We start from the raw sequence: 21750 nt of genomic DNA, 5'->3' as shown, positions 1-21750 counted from the left end.
TTGGGCTGTGTTTATTGGAATTTCTATACACAATAAATGAGATTTTAAATTTACATCAAAAGTCACAGAGTGAAAGGAATTGACTAAGCATTCCACTTGAGTTTTTGTTCAAGCAAAGCTTTAATCAGCTTGTTTCCTTCCAGGTTAGTCTTTTTCTCAATTTCAAAAATGTTTTCTTCTAATTCAGCTGTAAAAATTACATTTTCTATAAGCAAGTAGATATAATTTCCAACAGTACTTTTGCAGCAAAGTTTGGAGCGGAGGGCCAGGTATTTTTATGAAAGGACACGTAAGTAACTTCATTTTTCCCTGCCGGCTCTGCAACCATGCCGCTGGGAGACCCATCGGCCCTAGTAAATGACTCAAGATCACGAACTCTCACACCTCCAAATAACAGGCCAATTAAAAAGGAAAGAAAGAAAAGAACGAGCTAGACGGAGACCACAGTGAAATATTGTAAAGAGACACCCGCCGTAGGCTAATTCTAATACCAGGCCCATTTTAAAAATCAGAACTACATCATCTCCTCCTTCCTACCCTCCCCCATTTTTATTTCCTAGGTGCTCACACCTCACCGGGGGCTCCCAAGCCCCTGCCTTCTTGGTCGACACAGTCTTGTTTATATTTTATTGTCCAGATTTTAAGACCCAGTTTTGTCTGCATTTCTCCCTTCCTCCCACAAACACAACATCAAAATGAGATGGTTTCAAAGCGAAGCGCCGAGCCTGTCGTAAACTCATTACCTCCAGACGTCTCGCCGGCTCGATGGCTTTATGACACCTTGGCTCTTCCTGTTTTCAAAGAGCCCTAGGTATCGGGTTGGCCGCAGGGGCGGGAGTAAGCAGCACCTTCTGCCGGATCTGGGCCTTGGCTTTCCCTCCCAGCCCCCCCTCTGCTTTTTCTTCAAGTCCCCTCTTTCATCAGGATCCCCCCAAACTCTGCCATTGCCCCCGCCTTCCACCCAGCCCAGGCCACACGGCGCCGCCACCCCTCAGGCCTGCAAAGGCTGTGCTGGGCCCGAACCCTCACTTACAATGACCTTCATTTTAGTCTCTGAAGGCGGCCCTCTGAGGGCCAAGCTGGGGGCTAAACAGTCACCGAAACTGAGTTGGGGGGGAGGGGGCGTTGAGAAGGGGTGGGGATAGCTGAGGAGGAGAGACTTGACCATTTCGATCTGCTAAGGTCACTTTGGGGCTCTTGAGGGTAGGGCGGAAGTTCCCAGCCTAACTGGCTCAGCCCTCCGGGAGCCAGCCAGCCTGACGAGCTGGGGGGAGTTGCTCCCGAGTACAGAGTTGGCCTTTCCCTTGTTTAGAGAGGAGAGTGGATGGCTGGTACTTCATCAGCAGCGGGAGAGGTGGGGTGCAGTGTGCCAAAGCTCCAGCGAGAGGGTGCCTGGCTTGGGGCGGGGGGTGTGGGCTTTGCTGGGCACTGCCGTGAGGCTGACACTGGGCCCAGGGCACAGAGTTCGCCGAGAAGCTGGAATCAGGCTGGGGGAAAGACAGAGCAGCCAAGGGCCCCCCAGAGGCTGTGCTCTGGCTGCCTCTGCCCACACAAAGGGAGACTCAGAGGCACATCAGACAGACCTCTCAGGTGTAAGGGCTCCAGATTTTTAGCAGTGTCTCCCTCCCAGAGATGGGGGAGAAGTCCTGTGAGGGTGATATTTTGCAGAGAAAAAGAGAAAGCAGGCACACAGTGTTCAGGGCCAGCGTCTGGGCTCCATTTGATCAGGTCAGCATTTATTGGTAGGAAGCGGTAACATTTACAACTGGTCCTCAGGCAGGAACCCGGAGGGCCTACACCCGCGGCCGCCCACGCGAGGTGAGCCCTCCCCAGGAGAGAGCGGCTCCTCCAGTGTACTGAGAATAAACCCCCGACCCACCAGAGGCCCTGGGCTCCTCTCTCGGCCTCATTTCAGGTCTCAGCGGAGGGCCCGCGGGCTCTCTGAGGGAAGAGGACTTCACTAACTGGTGGGCAACCTGGGCGGGCCCCCCACGGTTGTCGCTCTGCCTTCATTCTCAGAAGTGGGGCGCACTTGGCCCTTGCTTGAGCAGCTCTGGGGGCTAAACTACAGCACTTTTCAGAAACATAGGGGACATTTACACAAGAGAGGGCTCTTCAATCCAGCGTGCACTCACAAAATATAGCATTTCCTATGGAACCAACGGGTCAGGAAAGGGAGGGAGCGGGAAAAGGCGAAACCCCAAAGCCACTTGGTTTCTCCAACACATAAGCGAGCAAATACAGAGTCCCCCAAATACCTCACAGAGACCAACCGCACAGTCACTTCTACCTAAAAAAAAAAAGGGGAGGGGAGGGGGGGAATGTCCGAATCGCTGGAGAGTTTCTGGAAATCAAGCACCCACAAACAAACAAAAAAACAAAAAAACCCGCTGCTTTTGCAGCGCAGAGTGGTCCCGCCAGCGGCGCGCCGGGTCAGTCTCCTTTGGGGCATTTCTCCTTGCTCATCTTTTTCATTTTCATTCTACGATTCTGGAACCAGATTTTGACTTGTCTCTCTGTGAGGTTTAGAATCCTTGCCACCTCGTAGCGCCGGTCCCGGGTGAGGTACATGTTAAAGAGGAATTCCTTCTCCAGCTCTAGCGTCTGGTATTTGGTGTAGGGACAGCGCTTTTTCCGGGTGGAGCGAGCGTGGATCCAGTTTGCTGCAGGGTTGTCTACGAAGAGGGGGGTTTGGAGAAGGGGATCGAGGGCGGAGGGGAGGCAAGGAGAGACGACAGGGTGGGGGAGAGAGGTCGTTAAATTAATTTCACCAAGGATGGCCGCTTTTCACAACTTGGGGGGAATTATCATAAAAAGCCTTAATGCCCGCGCTCTGTTTACCGTACACACCGCGCGCCTAGGGTAGGTGGTTATGGGAAGCTTTTTATGGATGCGTGTTGCTCGCCTAGGCTAGGGTAGGCGTCTAGACGTTTTTATAGGTTAGTAAAACTATCAGTTTTGCACATTCGAGCCTTACAGGTTTCAGCAATAAATCAGGGGGCAATTTCTTTTGCACTTACTTGGGTCAAGTTGCTGCTGCGGCGGCTGCGGATGCTGCTTCTCCTCCTCCTTCAGTGGGCAGCCTGGGCTGGGGTGGTCGCTGCAAGCCGAGGGCTCCGAGGAGCCGCCTGCCCCAGACCCGGACCCGATCCCTGCCCCGGGCCCGGTTCCCCCAGCCGCAGCTGCTGCCTTGTCCCGTAGGAACGAGTTGCAGGAGAACTCGGGGCCGCCGCTCCCCTGGGACTCCCGGGCCGCGGAGCACTCAGTCCGTTTGGAGGAGGAAGACGTGGAAGTGGAGGAGGAGGTGGAGGTGGCGGCGGCGGCGGCAGGGGTCGGGGCCGCTCCGGTTTCAGGCTTAATCCCGTAGTGGCGCCCGTTGGGTGGGCCGCTGGGGCCGGGGCTGGGACCAGGGCCCGGGCCACCTCCGCCCCCGCCGCCGCTGCTACCGCCTCCGCCCGCGCCGCCCGGAAAACCGGGCAGCGGCTCCATCCAGGAGCGCATGTAGCGGCCGGGCTCGGAGGCGGCGGCGGCCAGGGGCGGCGGGGGCACGTACGGGTGGTAGAGGCCGCTCATCGCCGCCGCCGCCGGGGGCTGAGCGGGCACCGCGGACCACGAGGCGGAGAACACGGCCGATTTGGGGGCAAAACTACACGAGGCAAACTCGGCGGCAGCGGCGGCCGGGCTGTCGGCCACACCTGCGGGCCTGCCCTGCGCGCCGGGCCCCGGCGGTCCAAAGCGCGCGGCGAACACCTCATCGCCCTCATGGCCTATGAGCGAGTCCACGTAGTAGTTGCTGAGGGTGCCACTGGAGGACATTTTGAGGCGCCGTGCGCTCCCACCCAAGGTTACACTGCCCGCCGCGGCGCCGCTCCCCGCCGGCGCCCGAGCCGCCGACTAGTTCGCAGGCTGCAGCTTCCACCATTGGTCGCGCGGCCCACGTGATCATATTTACCAATACCGGGAGTAAATCAGTCCGCTAAACTGGGGGCTGCTGTGATTTAAAAAAAATATATATATATATCACCATCAACATAAACGCCGCAATTAGAGCGCGTGAGCCCGGTCCGTGCGCCCGGCTCGGTCCGGCCGGGCTCGGACAGCCGGGCGGTGGCTGGAACCACTACGCCCGACCGTGGCCGGAGGAGGCGCTGGGGACTATTTGTTCGTCTCCTCTAGCTGTCCTCGGTCCTGCAGTTCGAACCGAGACGCTGCCTCCCTAGCGCCTGGACTTCGAGCCACCGCCAGCGTGTCCAGGGCGCACCGAGCGCTTGGCCAGAGCCCGGAGCAGCCCGGGGAGCGCAGGGCGGGATGAGGCCCAAGCCAGGCCGGCCTTCCGAGGCGGCCCCCTGGCGCCCGAGGGGAGTTTTTTCCTTGTGCCTCTCTCCCTACCCAAACCCGCCCCTCCCTCCACATACCCACACACGCTCTCTCACAGCTTGTCGTGTTGTTTAAAACAGGTGGAAGACCTCTGTAATGATATTATGCCTTTCAATAAAAATTTTATGAGGTGTATTTGATTATAGATTAATGTGTCCCTAATAAAACGGACGGATGGAGCAGCTCGAGGGCCTCCTCCCCCTACCACACTCACACACGCCCGCGCAGCCACACACACCCCCGACGTGAGGCTGAGCACACGCCGCGGCCCGAAGGGTGAGCTGGGGCGGCCTGGCCCGCCGACTGGGTGCTTCGCTGGCCACCGGTGGGGCTTCTGTGTGCCCTCGGAAGTGCCGGCAGGCTGTCGAGTAGGCACCGCGAAGACAGTGGCGGCCAGGGTGCCTTGTCTTCTCCGGGGCTGCCGGAAAGGCCCTGGAAGAGAACACGCCATAGGGCAGAACCCAAATGCTAGCGCAGGCCCGCTCCCATCCACCGCCCCAACCCTGCCTTGAAGAGGCCAGCGGGAACCGCATCTCCCCGGGGCCAGGACCGCTTCTTGTGGTTGTCCTTGGGCCACTGTCTTCTGAATTCTTCTTCTTCCTTCCCCACCCCCTCCCCCCCTCCAGAGGTAAGGCTGGGCAGCCTTGAATCTGAGGGAAATGCCCATTGTCACTCCCAAATCCATGGTACAAAGCCTCGGAAGCGCCGCTGGGAGCCGAGACAAAAGCAGCCCCAGAGCAGGCGGCAGAGAATATATTCCTCACTCTACAAGTTGCTCAGAGCACCCTTGGAGGGATCCCAGCCCACCTCGAGCCCCGGAAAGCAAGGGGGTAAATGGCTACTTATGGCCTGATTGATTGCCTTTGCCAATGGCTTTCTGATTTTGTTCCAGAAGAGATGCCTTTGCCTGTAGCACGGGTTTTCCTCTGAGACACGGCCCCCTGTCAACAACTAATGGCGCTCCCCACATTGCAGGGAGGAAACGGATAAGTTAAAATTGCCCTCCTTCTCCTGCCCAACCAATGGAGGTCTGGGCAAATCTATCCCAGTGTTCCCAACCTGGCATTGCCTCCGAGCCTTCTCTCTCCCACCCCTAGGAAATGGCTCCCCTAAAGGGTTCTGTCTTGGAACTGGGGAAGGTTCTTGGTTTTCAGGAGGAGGTTTACAACCCTGAATAAATACGGAGCCTCCCATTGACTCCCTGGATGAGAACTGTAAGGCCTAGAGCCCCTCAATAGATAGTTTTATGGAGAAAAAGGAAGAAGTGAAAAGGCCGTGTTTTGTGAGGCTGCTTGAAGCTGGTGGAGAGCTTTTGCAACCACAGCACAACCTGGGGAAACGAATTCTCTGTCAGCTCTTCTCCCTTCTCCCAGGCAGCACTAGATAAGTCTGGACTCTCTCGGTGAAGGCTGGCTGGAGTTTTCCAAGCTGTGTCGGCAGCTGGAACATTGGACTTCATGGGAAGTCATGTTCATTTGCAAATTCTCTCTCAGTCACCTTTTGTACGTTTTCTTGCCTCCCAGAGACAGTGGCTCCAACCAGCATTGTGTAATTAAATAGAGAGAGCATTACCTGGGGGGAAAAATTCCCTCCTTTAAGAAAATTTCATGTGGGACCCTAAAAGGTAATGACTGAACATAAAATCCTTCCACAAGGAAACCAGGGCAAAGTGGGATGGGAAAACTCACCCATCCTCGGCTTCGCTGTGGCCTGGCTTGTCTTGCGCTTGGGATAGGGGTGGGGGTGAGGGAAGGGGGAGCAGAACTGGATCCGATGCAATGCTAGCTGCTGGTTGTCCTTGTTCTTGTAATGGAGGCCCGGCGGCTTCCAGGTGGGCAAGACCGCTTTCAACCTAGCCCCTGACGATGGCGTGCCAGCCAGAAATCGCCAAGACCCCACTAAAAGTATTAAAAAATAACACAGCCAAAACCAAAGACAGGAAAACACACAAATGAGGTGCTGTGAAGAAAAAAGCAGCGTGGGCACAGGCTTACTTACCAGGCTCTGGTTAGAGGGGAACTCACACCCATCTAGAATTCAATTCTGTTACTACCTTGGGGAGGAGGGGGGGGGAGGGTGGGAGAGGCGGGGAGAAGACTCCCCTTCTTCCCAACTATGAAGCCAGCACACCCAGGCTGGATTATCATTCCCCCAGCCACTGCCAAATTTTAGCGCCCTAGGCCTCCTCCAGCCTCTCCTATCTTCCTCCCCCTGCCCTCTATCACCGCCCCCCCCCACTGCCCCCAAACAAGCAGTTTAACAGGAAGATAATCTCACCAAAGGCTTTCATTTCCACCGAAACATACATCCGTTTCAGAAAGCAGAGGGAGCGAACTCGTTTCCAGAGTTTATTGCATTATACATGCGACCAGAACATGCACAGAAAGGACAGGTTGCTGTTGTACTTCTACCAAACCACAGATGCACCACAAGGGAAGGCTACAAGGCATAAATCGTCAATATTCCATCTCACCAAGGACAATTGCTAAGTTCATTTGTGAAAAGATACATTGTAATGTGCTTTTTTAGTCCCCCTCCCCCCAAAGCTTGTGGGTTTTCGTAATCTTTTTTAAATATATATGTAATTTAAGTACTTTAAAGTACTGGATGTATTCAAAACGCCATGAGATCATGGACTAACCACACACACAGACCTTTTGTGTTAGGAAAAACATGAAAAAGTCACATTGCTGGATGGATGAATGGACCGATGGAGGCTGTACAGTTCCAATAAGTTAAGACCCAAATGAAAATGCGCAGTAATAGTTACCCTGCATTACGATGAAAAAATAATAAATTACACGTGCTAGTTTTTTTTAATATATATACTCATAGGGATTACAGATCACTTGCAGCACGAACAGAATGACCCCAAAGTCACATTCTAGCAGGAAACAAAACAAAACAAAACAAAAAACAAAGAGCAATGAAGGTTTTGTTTCCGCCTTCCCAGTCCTCCAGCACTCGGCCCTGGAACGCGGTGCCCCCTCTCCGATCCTGGCCTCCGACGGGCCTGGGACCTAAGAGAAGGTGAGGTTGGCGGTCAGTTCTCGGATCCGGTTCTCTCGGCTCATCTTCTTGAGTTTCATTCGGCGGTTTTGAAACCAAATCTTGACCTGCCTGTCGGTGAGGTTAACGCTCTTACTGATCTCTAGGCGGCGCTCGCGGGTGAGGTACATATTGAACAAGAACTCTTTTTCTAATTCCAGCGTTTGGTGCTTAGTGTAAGGGCACCTCTTCTTTCTGCCACTCTTTGCAGTGAGCCAATTGCTGGTTGGAGTATCAGACTTGATTTCCTCTAACAAAATTAAAGGGAGAAGAAGAAAAAAAAAATCAAGATTTTTTTTTTTTCTCTCTTAACCTGTTCAAATGTACCCTTGGCCATGACCCCGCTGGCAGCCAGGCCGCTTTGGGAAATGCTGGTATTAAACATTCCTCTTATGAGGTGGGCCCTGGAAGGGATTTGTAATTGATGCCAGATTAGTTTAAATGCCCACAACGACACGATGGAGGGTACTCTCACCCTCGATGCTAGTAGGGTTGTCTCTCTCTCCCTCTCTCTTTTTCTCTCTCAACTTTCTGACCTGCACAAAACATTAGTACAATAGTAAACTTTCAGGATCTCCCCAGCAACGTTCTAAGTGGTCAGCTCACAACAGGGCTGGAGTGGAAGAAACAAACCACAGCCTGAACAAGACTGCCAACCCCACTGCTGCCTCACATCCCCAAGGCTGCCACTTCTTCCCCACTTCTTCTGCGCAGGCGGGGAGCCCCACAACCAGGTTTATAGTTGCCCTTCTCTTTCAAAAGATAACCAAGGAACTGAGTGCACCTTCTCCGACCTGCCTGGGCATTGAGGTACTCCCCAGAATTTCTTGAATTCTCATACCTTCTTGTCTCCACACAAAAGCATTCCCCGAGCTTCTTACTGCGGCCCACCTCTGGACACTGGGGGAGAGGCTCTGGGGCAGGGTTCCTCCTCAAAAAGCCAGAGCCCCTGGCTCTTTGCCCTAGCCCATGCAGATTCCATTCTCCTCCCTTCAGCCTTTGCCCCCTTTGCAAATGGATTGCAAAGCTTGCGGCACTTTCCCCAGACAAAGCCAAGGTTACCCAGCCCCGCAGAGGTAGGGAGCCCTGTTCCCCAGCCCGAGCGCCAATCAGCCCAGTCATCTCGTTCCCATTGCCGCCCCCAAGCTCGCAGGATGCGGGGTGCACACACTTGAACACGAACACGGTGCCTTGGACCACCTTAAAATCATCATTGGGCGAAAGGCAAAGCTGGGACTGCAAATCTGAGCGGGAGAAAGGAGGTTCTGGGGCCGTGTTTACGAGCCGCAGGTCTCATTTGCCCTCTTTTGTTGCATTTCAGGTCTAGCTCAGGAAAAATAAACCCGGCAAGCCCTTCCTCTGCCCAGGCGCCATCAGCGTGGGGCCAGGACTAGCCAGGAGGGCCAGGGCAGCCGGGGAGAAGCTGGGACCTTCTCGAGACTGAGACTGCCCCTCTAAAAGCCGGGAGGAGCAGCACCTGCCAGTCGGGCCCCGCCTCAGCTGCCCCGGCTCGACGCTGGGCACCCAGGCGCTCCCTCTCTGCCGGGTTCCCGGGCTGCACGCCCCGCTGGGGTGGCAACTTGCTCATACCGACCTTTGCTTTCCTTCTCCTGTACTTCGGGACTGGACACGGAGACCTCAGCCAGGCAGCTCCTTTCTTCCGGAAGGCCGCCCTTGGCCTCGGGGCTCTCCACCTGGGAGACTTTGGTGGGCTCCGGGCCGCTCACAGGCTCGTTCATCTTCTTTTCCATCTGCAGCTGGGCGGCCGAGAGCTGCGGCTTGGCCGCGCCGCGAGGGTTGAGCTGGAGCATGACTGTGGAGCTGCCTTCGGGGCTGTTATTGTACTCTTGGGTTTTCCCGGTGGCGTAGGTCTGACTCAGTCTAAAATATCCAGGGACAGGAACCTCGGGGTTCTCAACGGGACAGGACTCAGGGACCAGCCTCTGGTACGAAGGGACCTCAGCAGAAATGAGTTTGTTGCGCTTATCAGAATACATGCAGCAATTGGATTCTTCCTTAATGTTGGTGGTGAAGGAGCAAGTGGGGACTTGCTGTGTAACAGGTTGCTCTATTCGACAAGATCTGTTCGGGTCTGTCCAACTGTCTACTTGAGGTATATAAGGATGCACATTCATACCCATATTTTGGTGGTTCACTTCTCTTTTGGCCAGAGACGGGAGCAGTCCACAGGTTTGCATTCCATAGGTCCCCATGTCTGCGCTAGGTGGTGGCATGTACATGCTGGCGCTGCTCGAATAAAAACTGTCACTCCTGCAGGCACTGATCAAGGAATCTACTAAAAAAGTATTAGCAGCAGGAGAGCTGTTGGGAAAGGACATTTTGGGGAGGAATTTGAAGAAGAGAGATTGTGTCCTTTGTAGGCTGACATCTCTAGGAAAACATTCCCCGTGTAATTGTGGATGCCTCTGCCGACCACATGACAACCAAGCCAATGAGATTTGAAAATGGCCTTGAGCCGCAGCCTCCTCGCAGGTCACGTGCTCCAGAGCCCGGCCGGCCGGCCGCGTAAGCACGGACAACAGCGACATCTACTACGCGCCCGTGATAGTGCGCGCTGGAGACAACCGGCCCAGCGCTCTCCGTCGCCCGCCAGCCTCCCCGGGGCTCGTTCGGCCGGCCAGCCCCACTCGCGTCCCCCCCGCTCCGGCCGCCGGGCCCCGCTGGCGGAAGGAAAGTCTCGGCCAGAGGGGCCTCCGGGAGGACACGCGCGGGGAGGGAAGCCGCAGTGCCGTGGCGCCAGCTCACAGAAGCATTCCCCGCACACACCCAGGCAGAACGCGCCCCAGAGCCGGGGCACGGGCGGGGGGTGGGTGCCCGGCTGGTTCAGTTTCTCCCGGGCAGCCTGGGAAGGTGAGTCGGATTCCCCGGGCTCTGCGACACCCCACCCCAGGGAGCCACAGTAAAGATCTCTCACGCAAAGACGCGGCCAAGTTATGGTGGGGAGCGGAGGCGAGAAGAGCCGCGAGGGCTAAGAGGCCAAGCAGCTGGCCAGCCCGGAGCCCCGAGGACCGGCCGGCTCTGGCGCTGTCCATTCCCTTCTCCGGCCCGAGGGAGATGCGGGCTCCCGGCCCCTCCGCGCCCCAGTGGGCTCTCCGAGCCTTGGAGCCTTCGGCAGTCGGAGGAACCACACCCCGACCTCTGCGGCCGGGCCGCTGGGAGCTTTCAGCCGGGAGACAATCCCTCGCCAGCAGCGGGCTATCCTGGAAAGCGTCCCTCCGGTTCCCAGCGGGAGAACGAAACCGAGGTTTCCCTCCCCACACACCCTGATAATAATGAGCAAAGAGGAAGGAAGGGAGGGAGAAAGAAAAGAATTTTTTACAAGGAAAGGGGAAAACTCTCGCCCACAGACTCCAGAAGTTTTAGAAAACTGACTGGGCCGAGTAGCAGACAGAGAGAGATGCAAAGGTGTCATTTGGTTCTTCTGCAAAGAAAAATATGTTTTCCTTTTATGGATTTTGTAAAAGCATTGGTTTCTGACAAGTGCAAGGTACAAAAGGTTGTGGAATTTATTAATACATATTAAGAAGAATCAGGGCGATCAATAAAATTCTCATCTACATTCTTGGGCTACTTGGTAATTTTCTTGCTTCTGGAGGTTTTTAAAGAGTTATACCCGCTGTTGCCACACACGGGAAGATATTTTATTAACAAATCAATCGAGACTTTGTAAAGGATAAGATTAATAGTTAAGATTTAGCATAATGGCGTTCGCTTTATGAATTATTGAAAATTATACTATTGATTTTTCCCCTTCGCTACTAACCAAGAAGGTCAATTTTTGTTTTAACACAAATCGTCAAATATTAAAAGCTATACTTTTGTCAGAAGTTGAGTTTTATAGTTTTGGACAATTCCTAAAATTATTTGACACCGGTTTGCTTGGGTAAGGGGAGGGAGAAAAAAAGGAGGTGGGAGAACCTTAGTCCTCTGTTTCCTTTGGTGACGGAAAGTTCTATAAAGAGGATTTGGTCTGGGGTTGTGGTCGAGCTCATTAAAGAACAACCACCATCACCACCATGGAAACTCAGAGTTTTATGAGAAACTTCTCCAACAACTTCCTTTCTTGTTCTCTGGTTGCAGGCGGGTGAGCCGCCCTTCGGAAGCCCCGGCCTCGGGGCAGCAGCGGGGAGCTTTAACCTTGATTTCCAAAGGCTTGCCCTAGGCGAGGGGCCGGGCCAGGGCACAGGAGCCGTCCTCGGGCTTCCCAGATCCCCTTCCCAGCATCTGAGAGAGGAAAAGGGCCCCAGAAACCCTGATTGGGAACCAGTTTCTCTCGGTCCGGGAAGGCGTCTGTGTTTTCTTCTCTCCACACTCGCCTTGTGCGGGCTGGCCTTGGATTTCAGGCCCAGAGACTGAACTTGTGGGCAAATTGGGTTTCCGCCTCAGCAGAACATTTCTTTGGAGCCCGATGCTCATTAACGCGTCTCAGCATTCTTGGGGAACTAGGAGCCTGCTCACTCCTTCACAAAAACCTTTTCCAATAAACCCTTTGTCCCCCCTCCCCAAAAGGAATCTCCCCTGGCCTGGTGGAAACAGGCGCTGAACATTATTTTCGGCCTTGGGACCACTTTGCCTGTCCCCTCTAAGTGCCCTCGCCCAAACAATAACCCCTTTTAAAAAACTCCACGGTGGCAATGAGACAGACCTTTTAAACCTTTACGCAGCTGTTCAAATACAACATCATTGTCAGGTTAAAAGCCTGGCGCCTCTAACAGCTCCGGCTGCGGGATGCCGGCTGGCGAAGCCCGGGGTTTAAACATTACCTTTCCGCAGGGGTGGCTGATTTTAAGCTTGAGGATGGGGAGGTGGCGGTGAGGAAAGCAGGAGAAAAAAAAAAAAAAATCCAACTTTTCACTCTAGCCTGCCACAGTCCTGTTCAAAGCTAACAGCCGCTGATCATCACCCCCAAAATGGTTTTATCACAAGGTGGAGATCATGATCCCGGCCACGGTTAAGCGTGCCCAAGGCTGGACAAAGTGCCCGCTGCACACACTCTCGGCAGGCACCCTGACGCCAGCCTGGCGCTCCAGGACTGTCGTCCCTTTGCATCTCAGCCAGGGGAGCTGCCTGGAACTCGGATGTCCAATTCTCCCTATCCCACTCGTGAGACAAGACTGTTTAATCTAATCGGGAATTTTATGCCCATCAAATGCCCTTTCATAATCTTTATTTATACACGAAGAAAACATTAGGCGAAAACCCAGCAATTCCTTGCAGAGCGGGTAGGTCTAGCGGTGAGCCAAAACAAACAAGATCTGCCTTCCGAATTTGGGGGCCTTTCTGTTTCAACTCTCAGTGGCTTGGGGCTCTAAGTCACCCCCGCACTGGAAGCTTTAAATAGGTCCTCTTCATTCACAGAAAACGTGTATCAGATATAATTTTGAATCTATTATCACAAAATTCTATTTTATTCTCTCAAATATCTGCCTTCAGACCAGTTCTTTGAGGCCAGAGACTCCAGTGTTTCAGGGCGATTTTATCATAAAAATTGAGCAAAATAGAAAGAATACAGGAGGATGATCTGGACCTGGGAGGATGGAACATCTGGCTAAGACTCTAAGGCTAACTAACATGGGGCAAATGGAATGAAAAGGCAGTGGCTTTCGGGGCCAGCCTGTATTTTGCTTACGAGTATTTGATGTAGGTCCATAGCTGCTGTTTTCGATCATCTTTAGATCAGTTGGAGCAGTTACCATTAATAATAAATCAATATCGCGCTATAAAGGAGATGAATATCCATATTTGTGCGGAGACATCCTTCTCCCTGGCACAGCTCTTCCCAGAGAAAAATTAATAGGGTCGCTTTAGCAAGAAATTAGCATTTGTAATCAAGAAGTGGCTTGCATCTGCGCTCCTCTGTCACCAGGAAGAAGAGCAGTGACCCTGGGCCTGAGTAGACCTGGGGACTCCTAGGTTCACCCTGAATTCGGGCTCTGAGTGGCCTCAGGGCTGTGTCACTCTTTGGGGGCAGAGCGGATGGGGACAAATTTTAAAGGCTTCTTCCCCAGGGAGCCCCTCCGGGTTGCACCGTGCACCTCCCAGGCAACGTGAAAAGCAATCAGGGGGGCAAGTGGGGAGGCTGTGGAAGCCACCACCACCTCAATGAAGAGTGTGTGGAGACTGTGCAAAAAGGCTGGCCGCTGGGGAGCCTCTTTCCGTTACAGACACAAAAGACTCCTACTTGGCTCACTTTCCCTCCACTTCAGGATCTGAGACCTCGGTGACTCAAGATACATGGCCACACTCCACGAGCGCCACCGGCTCTGAACAGTCAGGTGGGGTTGGCTCTGCAGCCCCCCTAAGTCCTGGTCCAATCCTCTGTCCTTTTTCAGGCCCATGTAGGGCGCTGCTGGTAGGAAGGGAACTGTGGACTGCCGAGTCCCCGTTGTCTGAGGAAGGCTGCCAGCCAAGGCCAAGAGACCCCCGCCCCCGAAAGGCCACGTGCACCCCCGCTGCAGCTGCCTAAAGAGGAACATAACGACATTTGGGGAGGAGAGTTCTCGCCCCACCTGGACTGAGGCCCAGGTCAGGCTCCGAGAAATGTCGCTTCACGATAGCGACCCGCGGTCAGACAGACAGGAGTCAGGGGTGCCCGCGGGGAACACCTATGCCTCTGGCTGACGCCTCACTTAGGGGCTCGTGGAGCCCCAGCCTCCACTGAAGCTGATGCCGGCTCCCAGGGGCGGACCCAGGGCCTTTGGTCTAGGGTCTGGAGAAAGAAGACAGAGACAGCGGAGCCGAAGAGGCCAGCACTAATTCTGGGGGATGGAGGCGCTTCACAATGAACTTCGGGAAAGAAGGCATGGCCACCTTCCCTTAGAACGGCCCAGGTCCTGCAGCCCTCCCTTCTGGAACCTCCCTTTTGGGCAAGGATGGTGACAGAGGCCCTCCCCAAAGTCAGGGGCTTTGCAAAAGGGGGATGGGGCACAAGGAGGACACGCAGCAAGAAAACCGCTTCCAAGAGCTGGTGCCAAAATCAAACTCCGTGCTCAAGGCCAGCAGGCGGCTGGGGAGAATGTCCAGGATTCTGTCAAAGGCAAAGCTCGTTTGTTTCAAATGCAACCCCCATTCTCTGCCACCTTGTAGTGTAAATGTTTCCCCGGGATGGTCTGCCGCTACCCGCAGCCACCAAGCCCAGCTTGACCCTGTCGCCCCAACTCATAGTTCTGCCAGAGCCTCCCATCACCGGGTGCCAGGCACGGCTCGACTGGGGGGCACTCCCTCGCCCAGAACGACCCCCTCAGTCCCAACGCAGCTCATGGCTCATTTTCTCTGAGACCACACTCAGCTAAGTTGCCGGCGCCCTCATCTGTCTTAAACAAAAGCCTTTTAATCATCTCAGGCGGTCGGGAGAGCGTACCAGGCGGATGCTGTTTTGGGGAGGAGTTGGTCCTACCCTGTATCCTTCTTCATACTCAAACCAACAAGAAAATGGTTTTCTCTAATTTAATTAACTCGCAGTGGCATGGCTTATTTCGAAATGCACATATTTGTCTTCTAAAAAATCTCTCCTCGACACCACCAGGTTATACTACGGTATTCTTTGCGACAGCCTTATCTTTAGGAAGACAACGATTAGGTGATTGTCTATTTCAGGAATCCGGGTAGCTCCCTTTTCTCTATCTTTATACAACTTCCCACACCTCGTGGCTGCTGAGAACAAACAAACAGCAAACAAATACCTTAGGGGCCGCCGGTTTCTAACGGGCTGAGATTGCCTATTAGAATCCAGTATTGGAAAGATACGGTACCGCGGCCTATTCCGCCAAACGCGGCTTCTGGAACGTGAGCACGCCCCCGTGTGGCTCTCCAAGGCCATGCAAACGGGAAACGGTATCTCTCGGTTGGGCTTACCTAAGAGGGTGGACACACAAGCTTGCTACATTTAGACGCAGTTAAAAAAAAAAAAAAAAAAAGACAGACGGAGAGAGAGAGAAATAAACCAGTTTTAAGATCCTGCAACGATCATACTACTAGGGCACTGACATTTTAACGGACGTCCAGAAATCCACACAAAGGAATCCCCTTCCGAACGAAATTATTCAATTGTAGGCTTTGTTTCTCTTGCAATTTTCACCAAAGGTTGAGGGGGCACTTTAGAAAACAGCACAAATATTTTTAGTTTTGTTCCATAAAGTACAATAATTTATCTGACGGGGCAACAGTTCCCCCCCCCCCCAAATATAGCGAAGGTGTAAATCTGACTAGAGCTTCCTCTTTCAGACGCCTGCTTTTAAAGTCATGGTTCTTCATTACAGCAAAGGGGACTGCTATCTATGACACCCTCCCCCCCCCAGAAAAAACCCACCTCAGTGTATACCAGCTGTATAAAAAGCATGCTGGTAGACATTTTAATCTAACCAGTATTTAAAAAAGAAGTCAATTGCTATCGAATTACACAAATGTTTGAAGGGAAATTAAGGTTATTGATCCTGAAATTAGGAATTTGCTTAGATTTATGGTGAGCCCCTGTTATGATTCTGTGTGGTCATAAATGTATGTGGGGGTCTGGATATGTGTAAGCATGTGTGTGTGTGAGAGTGGGTGGCGGCTGAATATCACAGAAGAACCTTAAGGCGCCTAATTATTCAGAAAGGTTAAAGGTGATGACCTTGACATTTTGGAAGTTCAAAGGCATACACTTATGCACTTATGTTTTTCCTTCCCCCCCCCCCAAACTTTGGCAATTAAAAAAATTTTGCATTTGGAAATGCATACCTCCTCTGAAGATGCATGGGGTCCTGTACACCTTATGGTTTTGTTTTGTTTTGTTTTTGACTTTGGGCTTAGGAGAGGTTAAGAGTCATAAGATTCACTTTACTTTTTTCAGAGAAAGAGATGCTTTTCTCACTCCTACAGTTTATTGCACATTGCGGAAATCTCTTTTGGGCCCACCAGAAGGTGTATAATATAACCCAATTAAGCTGTTTAGAACTTTGGCTTTTATGGTGTTGTCTAGACAGTTCAAGGTTTTGTAAACAGCCTGGCCTGGCCCTGCAACATAAAGTGCTGTTCAGCCCCCACCACATTCTTTAACTTGAAGCGATAAATGCAGTGAGGAGTGGGTCTGCAGCCTCAGGCCCTATTGCAGGGAGGGGTCTTACCTCCTCTCCTGCAGGCCCGCTGTGACACTAGCAAGGACCCCAAGCCCTCTCCACCATTGGTAACTTCCTTTTGGTAAATTATTATTTTTTTTCAATGAAGGTTTCTAATCTTGGTTTCTTTTGGGGGGGGACCCTGGCTCCTTGACAGCTTGTTAAGAGTGAATTTGGATTGTCTAACAAGTTTTTTTTTTAATGGTTTTTGCCTTTTCAGAAATTCCAAGTTCACTAAGCTGGGAAATAGGGGGGAGGAGACGTCCTTCCTAGGTCCTGCTCTCCCAGCCTCATTGCCTGGAGGAAGGAGCACCAGCATGGCTGGGTCCCACCCTCGATTCAGAAATTCATCTCTAAAGTGAATTTTAAAATGAGTGTAACCTAGAGAAGGTGAGAGAGAGCTACTCTTATTTCAGCAGGATCAAAAAGCATTTCACTTGATTTTCAGTTGCATATGGGAGAAGGTTCTGGCTACTAAAATACCCTAATCAGACAATAAACTTCTTTAAAGAGGAAAAAATCATATAGTGTGTTGAAGCTGTAACCTCCATTTTACTAGAAACCATTTATTCACACAAAACACAGTGACTTATGCCTCCATACGACAGACCAAAGGTACATTTCCCAGAGTTTAAATAATCTGCATTCACCAAGGGGGAAGGTCGGGTCCCTTAAACTCAGAACAAAAACAAGTGCCTTCCAACCAACCCAGCGGCCTAAACTCTCTACAGATCCCACAGCGTCCCCACGGGGACTCAGAGTGAGGGAGGGAGAACAACAGCACATTGGCGGTAAAATTGTAAAGGGACGTTTGCATTTACCATTTTCCCCTTATTAGGATCCATTCGGCCAAGTCCCCGGCCTCGTCCGCAGGCAGCAGTGGTCGCTGGGAGGTCCCGAGTTGACCGTGGGAAGGAATCGTGGAGTTCCACAGAGAAGAGGCGTCATTAAACCCAAGGACATTGGGCCTGCCGAGGGCAGGTTGCTGGGGAGGAGGGTGGGTGAGTGGGGCTCGGGGAGAGGGGTGCTTCCTGGAGCTCTCAAAATAAGGGGTTTCCAGTGAAATACTGCAGACGGTCTCTGTTCAGTTTCTTTTCTTTCATTCTTCGATTCTGGAACCAGATTTTGACTTGCCGGTCAGTGAGGTTGAGCATCCGAGAGAGTTGGAGTCTTTTCTCTTTGTTTATGTACACGTTAAAGAAAAACTCGCGTTCCAGTTCGCGGATCTGGTACTTGGTGTAGGGACAGCGCTTTTTCCGGGACCGCTGGGGGGCCACTGCAAGGCAAAGAAACCAAGAGGTGAGAGAGACCGCTGACTGCCCACCCCCACCCGCCCTGCGGCCCAGGCCCAAGCGAGGGCCAGGCCTCGGCCCGTTGGGGACGTCCCCTGCCGCAGCTGAAAGACCCTGCTTGCGTCGTGGGGGATGATATATGGGCGGGCACAGGAGAGTGCGGGCGTGGACGTGTGTACACGCCCGGACACACACACACACACACACACACACACACACACTGGCACAGAGGCGGAGAAACAGAGGGCAAGGCAGGCTCTGAGTTGGAACCCTAAGGGAGAGAAACACGAGCGCGCCGGGGCATCTGCTCCGACTCCAGCCAGCAGCGCGCGTCAGCCAGAGGCTTGGATAAAGTCCAGTTCAAGGATCTCCCCACCCCACCCCCCTTAGAAGCAGGAGGCTCCAGTGTCCACACTCACCAAGTGGCTTGAAATCTCCCCTCCCTCACTCCATGGTCTCTAGCACCACCCCACCCCCCCAAACTGGGGAAAAGCTCTCTGTAGCGATTAATGTCCCCTCGAAGTCTACCTTAAGCCCACCTAAATTGGTTTCCTATCGTAAACACACTTTACAACGGCCCGGGAAATCTTATAGGATGTATAAACCCCTTCGAACGCTTATAAAGCAGCACATAAAACGGCGCAAGCAGAGGGAGGCCCCCGCCGCCCCCCCGCGCCCGCGGCCCCCCGGCCCAGCCGCCCACCCCGCACCGGGTGCCTACCTGTGCCGCCACTCTTTTCAGCCCCCGCCTCCCCCGGGGGCCCCTCGCCGTCGCCGCCGCCTCCTTCTGCCGCCCCCTTGGGCTCCGAGCCGGGGGTCGCCTTGGCGCAGGGACTTCCCCCGCCGCCACCGGCCCCCGTCTTGGGGTCGCCCTTGTCGGCAGCGCCCTCGGGCTGTGGCGGCGCAGGAGGCGGAGGGGGCTGCGGCCCGGCGAACGGGGGCCCGGGAGCAGCCTCGTAGAACTGGTCGAAACCCTGCGGCAGGATGCCGTTGCGGCCCACAGCGCTGTAGAAGTTGGAGGCGGCGCCCGCGGGGCCGTGTGGCGGCCCGGGCGCGGCGCACACTGGCTCGGGCGCCTTGAAGAGCACGTCCGGCCGGCGGCCCGCGGGAGGGAGCAGCTCGCGCTGCATGGCCGCCTCCTCAGCCGCCGCCGCCGCCGCCGCCGCCGCCGCGGCTGCCGCGTAGTAGGGAGCGTAGCCCCCGGCGCCGCCGCTGCCGCCCCCGCCGGGGCCGCCCCCGCCGCCGCCGCCCCCCGCGCCGCCGCCGCCGCCGCCGCGGTACGGCCACTTGGCGCGCTCCAGGCCGTAGTCGCGGAAGGCCACTTCGCGCACGGGCTGGACGTGCGGCGCCAGGTTGGAAGAGTAGGGGAAAGTCATCTGGCAGGACGACGGTTGCGATAGGAACGACGGCTTGCTGGCGAAGTCCGACGGGGCCACATAGTAGGCGCAGCCCGGCAGGTACATGCTGGCTGCGCTCGGGCCGCACTCATCAAAGTCGTTCATGGCTCCGCGGCGTGCGCGCCGGCGAGCCCCGGGCCGCTCCCCGCGCCGCCAACCTGAGCCATCGATTGCACAAGAGGCTTGGGCCAGGATCAACTAAGCAAAAATCCCCACCGGGCGCTGACGTGCAATTCATCTTGATTGATTCTGGTGGTAATTATGTCACGTGACGCCATGGAGAGAAATGTCCTTATATCTATATCAGCTCTCGCCAACACGCCCCGGGACGGCTCCTGGCGCCGAGACACGCGCGCGCTGGGGGCGGATCGGTCTCCCTCTCCAGCCGGCACTCTCCGGGCGCCCTCTGACCAGGCTGCGCCGCAGGCCGGTCACCTGTGCGCCGCCGGCGGCTGCCACTGCTGGGTGCATCTGCCACCGCCCGGCTGGGCCGCCCGCCCGCGCCCGCCCGCCCGCGCCGCTTTAAGTACGCGGACCGAAGCCGGCGGGGAGGAGGAGGGAGGGGGAGGAAGGGGGAGGAAGGGGGAAGGGAAAGAAGCGGAGAGCGGAGGGGGGAGCCCCAGCCCAGGGCACAGGGGACTAGGTGTGAGGTTGTGAGGTTCCCACCCCCCACACCTCTTCCTGCAGCCGCTCCCTCCCCCGCGACGCCGCCACCCTCTGCAGCTTGCCCGCCAGGAGCTTGTTGCTTCTTGCTCAAGGGGCGTAACTGCGCCACTCTCGGGGCGCGAGGAGCCCTGATTTACATATTTCTCAGCCCTGCGCGTTTATCGCGGAATAACTTGGCTCTCTCCATTCCTGACCCCGGGAACGCGAGTGCCAGCCTCAGAAAAAGACCCACGCCAAAACCCTACCAGGAGCTCACCCAGGCCAGGGCCTCGGTGCCCACTCGGATCTTTCGCCCTCTCTCCTGTGTTCCTGTCTCTCTTTCTCCTTCCTTCGTCTCCCTTCAGTTTTCTCACATCTCTCTCCTGTCTTCTCTTCTCACACTCCCTTCTCTTGTTTCCTCTTGCCTCCTTGGGGTGTCTGGCTGGCTCAGTCAGCAGAGCATCTGACTCTCTATCCTCTTGCCTTCTTCCTTCCTCTTACTTTCCTCGTTTCCTTTCCTTTCTCTGTCCCCTGATCCTCTCTTTTCCTTTCCCCTAGCTGTGTGTCACCACCACCTCTGTGCTCTCCCTGTTGCCTCTCTGCCTTTTCTCTCCCAATGCTAACGCAAGGAGGAAGTTCAGCCAGCAGAGACGCCCCATGCCCCTCTAGAAGGTGGGGGGTCTGGTGAACAAAAGGATCTGGAGTCCTACTCTAAAGGTGCCTGGCCTCCCACTCCCTACCAACCGGAGACAAACCACTGGCGCCTCCACCCTCCTCACCCTCCTCACCCTCTCTGCTTTTTGACCTGGACTGGGACCAGCCCGCCTCACATCCAGCCCCTTCTTTGCTTCGGAGCCCCTCCAAGGCCTACGCGTCCACGCCGCCGAGTCTCCCCCAGGCTCCTGCGGTGCCCTGGGGCCGGCATGATCACTGAGGGGCTCCTCCAGGTGGTCCGGTGGCTCTGGGAGGGGGGAGTGCTCTCAGCAGCTCTTTCCTCCTTGCTTGAGCCTCCCTGTACCACTTGACCCCCAGGGCCCCCCATCCATTTGCCCCAAGGCCTCACTTTCCTCCGCTGCCGCTGTGTCCCTCTTTCCTAGCCCGTGGGGCCGGGCGAGGCCTGGACTCCGGCCTCTGGGAGAGCCAGCGCTCTCCAAAGGAAAGAATCAGTCTCTCAGAAAGAAGCTCCCCAAACCCAAATCCCAGAACCGAGGGCAAGAAGTTGCCCCTGTACCCAAGATTCCTCTGCCCAGGCAATCCCAGAACTGGGTTCTGGGCCTCAACCCTACGCTCAGGGCGGGCGACGCAGGCTGAGAAGCTGGTTCCCTCCCTGGCCCCGGCTGCCGCAGTGCCCGTGTGGTGAGCTCTGCCCACCATGCCGACAGACAGAGAAAAGGCGGGTGATCGGAGCTCATATCTATTTTCTGGCCGTTGTCCCCCCCCCCTTCCTCTTTCTCCTCCCTCCTTTTCTCCCTCCCACTCTTCTTCCTCCGCTCCCCTCCCACCTCTGCTTTCCTCCGAACGCTGCGCAAACAGGTCGGTGGCGACTGGAGGGCAAGGAGGCTCCCCCAGCCCCCCAAACTACCCATCGTTTTGTGCACCTTCCTCCCAGCTGGCACCCTCGCCCAGATTCCCGCTCGCCCCTTTCTCCTCAGTCCAGACCGCCAGCACACTTATCTGCCTCCTATCTCCATCCCCCGCCCAAGCCTCTCCCTTTCGGGCTCGTTCGTGGTCGACGCCCCTGGATCTCTCTCCTAAAATGGCTCCCCGGACACTGCACACTGGCCCTGCGGCCGCTCAGGACCCAGGGCAGCGGCTGCGCCCCCCCACCCCACCCCCGCAGCCGAGTCTTTATGGGTCTGGGAGTGCGGAAAATTC

The 21750-nt window shown here is 55.1% G+C and overlaps 3 protein-coding genes across 3 annotated transcripts; all 3 read right to left on the bottom strand.

The window, feature by feature from the left end:
* Window positions 1–1703: 1703 nt before the first annotated feature.
* Window positions 1704–4972, bottom strand: HOXD9 (homeobox D9). The gene is made up of 2 exons (XM_027055438.2): window positions 3021–4972; window positions 1704–2675 (listed from the first exon to the last, which is right to left on the bottom strand). Exons 1-2 carry the CDS (start codon window positions 3814–3816, stop codon window positions 2434–2436), a joined length of 1038 nt encoding a protein of 345 aa, XP_026911239.1. The 5' UTR covers window positions 3817–4972; the 3' UTR covers window positions 1704–2433.
* A 34-nt stretch (window positions 4973–5006) lies between these two features.
* Window positions 5007–15653, bottom strand: HOXD10 (homeobox D10). The gene is made up of 2 exons (XM_015086514.3): window positions 9020–15653; window positions 5007–7675 (listed from the first exon to the last, which is right to left on the bottom strand). Exons 1-2 carry the CDS (start codon window positions 9972–9974, stop codon window positions 7398–7400), a joined length of 1233 nt encoding a protein of 410 aa, XP_014942000.2. The 5' UTR covers window positions 9975–15653; the 3' UTR covers window positions 5007–7397.
* Window positions 10931–21337, bottom strand: HOXD11 (homeobox D11). The gene is made up of 2 exons (XM_053215311.1): window positions 18555–21337; window positions 10931–17817 (listed from the first exon to the last, which is right to left on the bottom strand). Exons 1-2 carry the CDS (start codon window positions 19333–19335, stop codon window positions 17582–17584), a joined length of 1017 nt encoding a protein of 338 aa, XP_053071286.1. The 5' UTR covers window positions 19336–21337; the 3' UTR covers window positions 10931–17581.
* Window positions 21338–21750: the final 413 nt, after the last annotated feature.

Source organism: Acinonyx jubatus, chromosome C1 (assembly GCF_027475565.1).
Source record: "Acinonyx jubatus isolate Ajub_Pintada_27869175 chromosome C1, VMU_Ajub_asm_v1.0, whole genome shotgun sequence".
Lineage (NCBI taxonomy): Eukaryota > Metazoa > Chordata > Mammalia > Carnivora > Felidae > Acinonyx > Acinonyx jubatus.
This window is presented reverse-complemented; position numbering and strand designations above follow the sequence as displayed.

What these genes read in the sequence shown, in the direction of transcription:
- HOXD9 (XM_027055438.2), bottom strand. Translation starts at nt 3,816, where the DNA reads ATGTCCTCCAGTGGCACCCTCAGCAACTACTACGTGGACTCGCTCATA. An exon ending in GCAGCAGCAACTTGACCCAA is followed by an intron (nt 2,676 to 3,020) that starts GTAAGTGCAAAA and finishes CCCTCTTCGTAG; the next exon opens with ACAACCCTGCAGCAAACTGG.
- HOXD10 (XM_015086514.3), bottom strand. Translation starts at nt 9,974, where the DNA reads ATGTCGCTGTTGTCCGTGCTTACGCGGCCGGCCGGCCGGGCTCTGGAG. An exon ending in ACAGGAGAAGGAAAGCAAAG is followed by an intron (nt 7,676 to 9,019) that starts GTCGGTATGAGC and finishes TAATTTTGTTAG; the next exon opens with AGGAAATCAAGTCTGATACT.
- HOXD11 (XM_053215311.1), bottom strand. Translation starts at nt 19,335, where the DNA reads ATGAACGACTTTGATGAGTGCGGCCCGAGCGCAGCCAGCATGTACCTG. An exon ending in TGAAAAGAGTGGCGGCACAG is followed by an intron (nt 17,818 to 18,554) that starts GTAGGCACCCGG and finishes TTTGCCTTGCAG; the next exon opens with TGGCCCCCCAGCGGTCCCGG.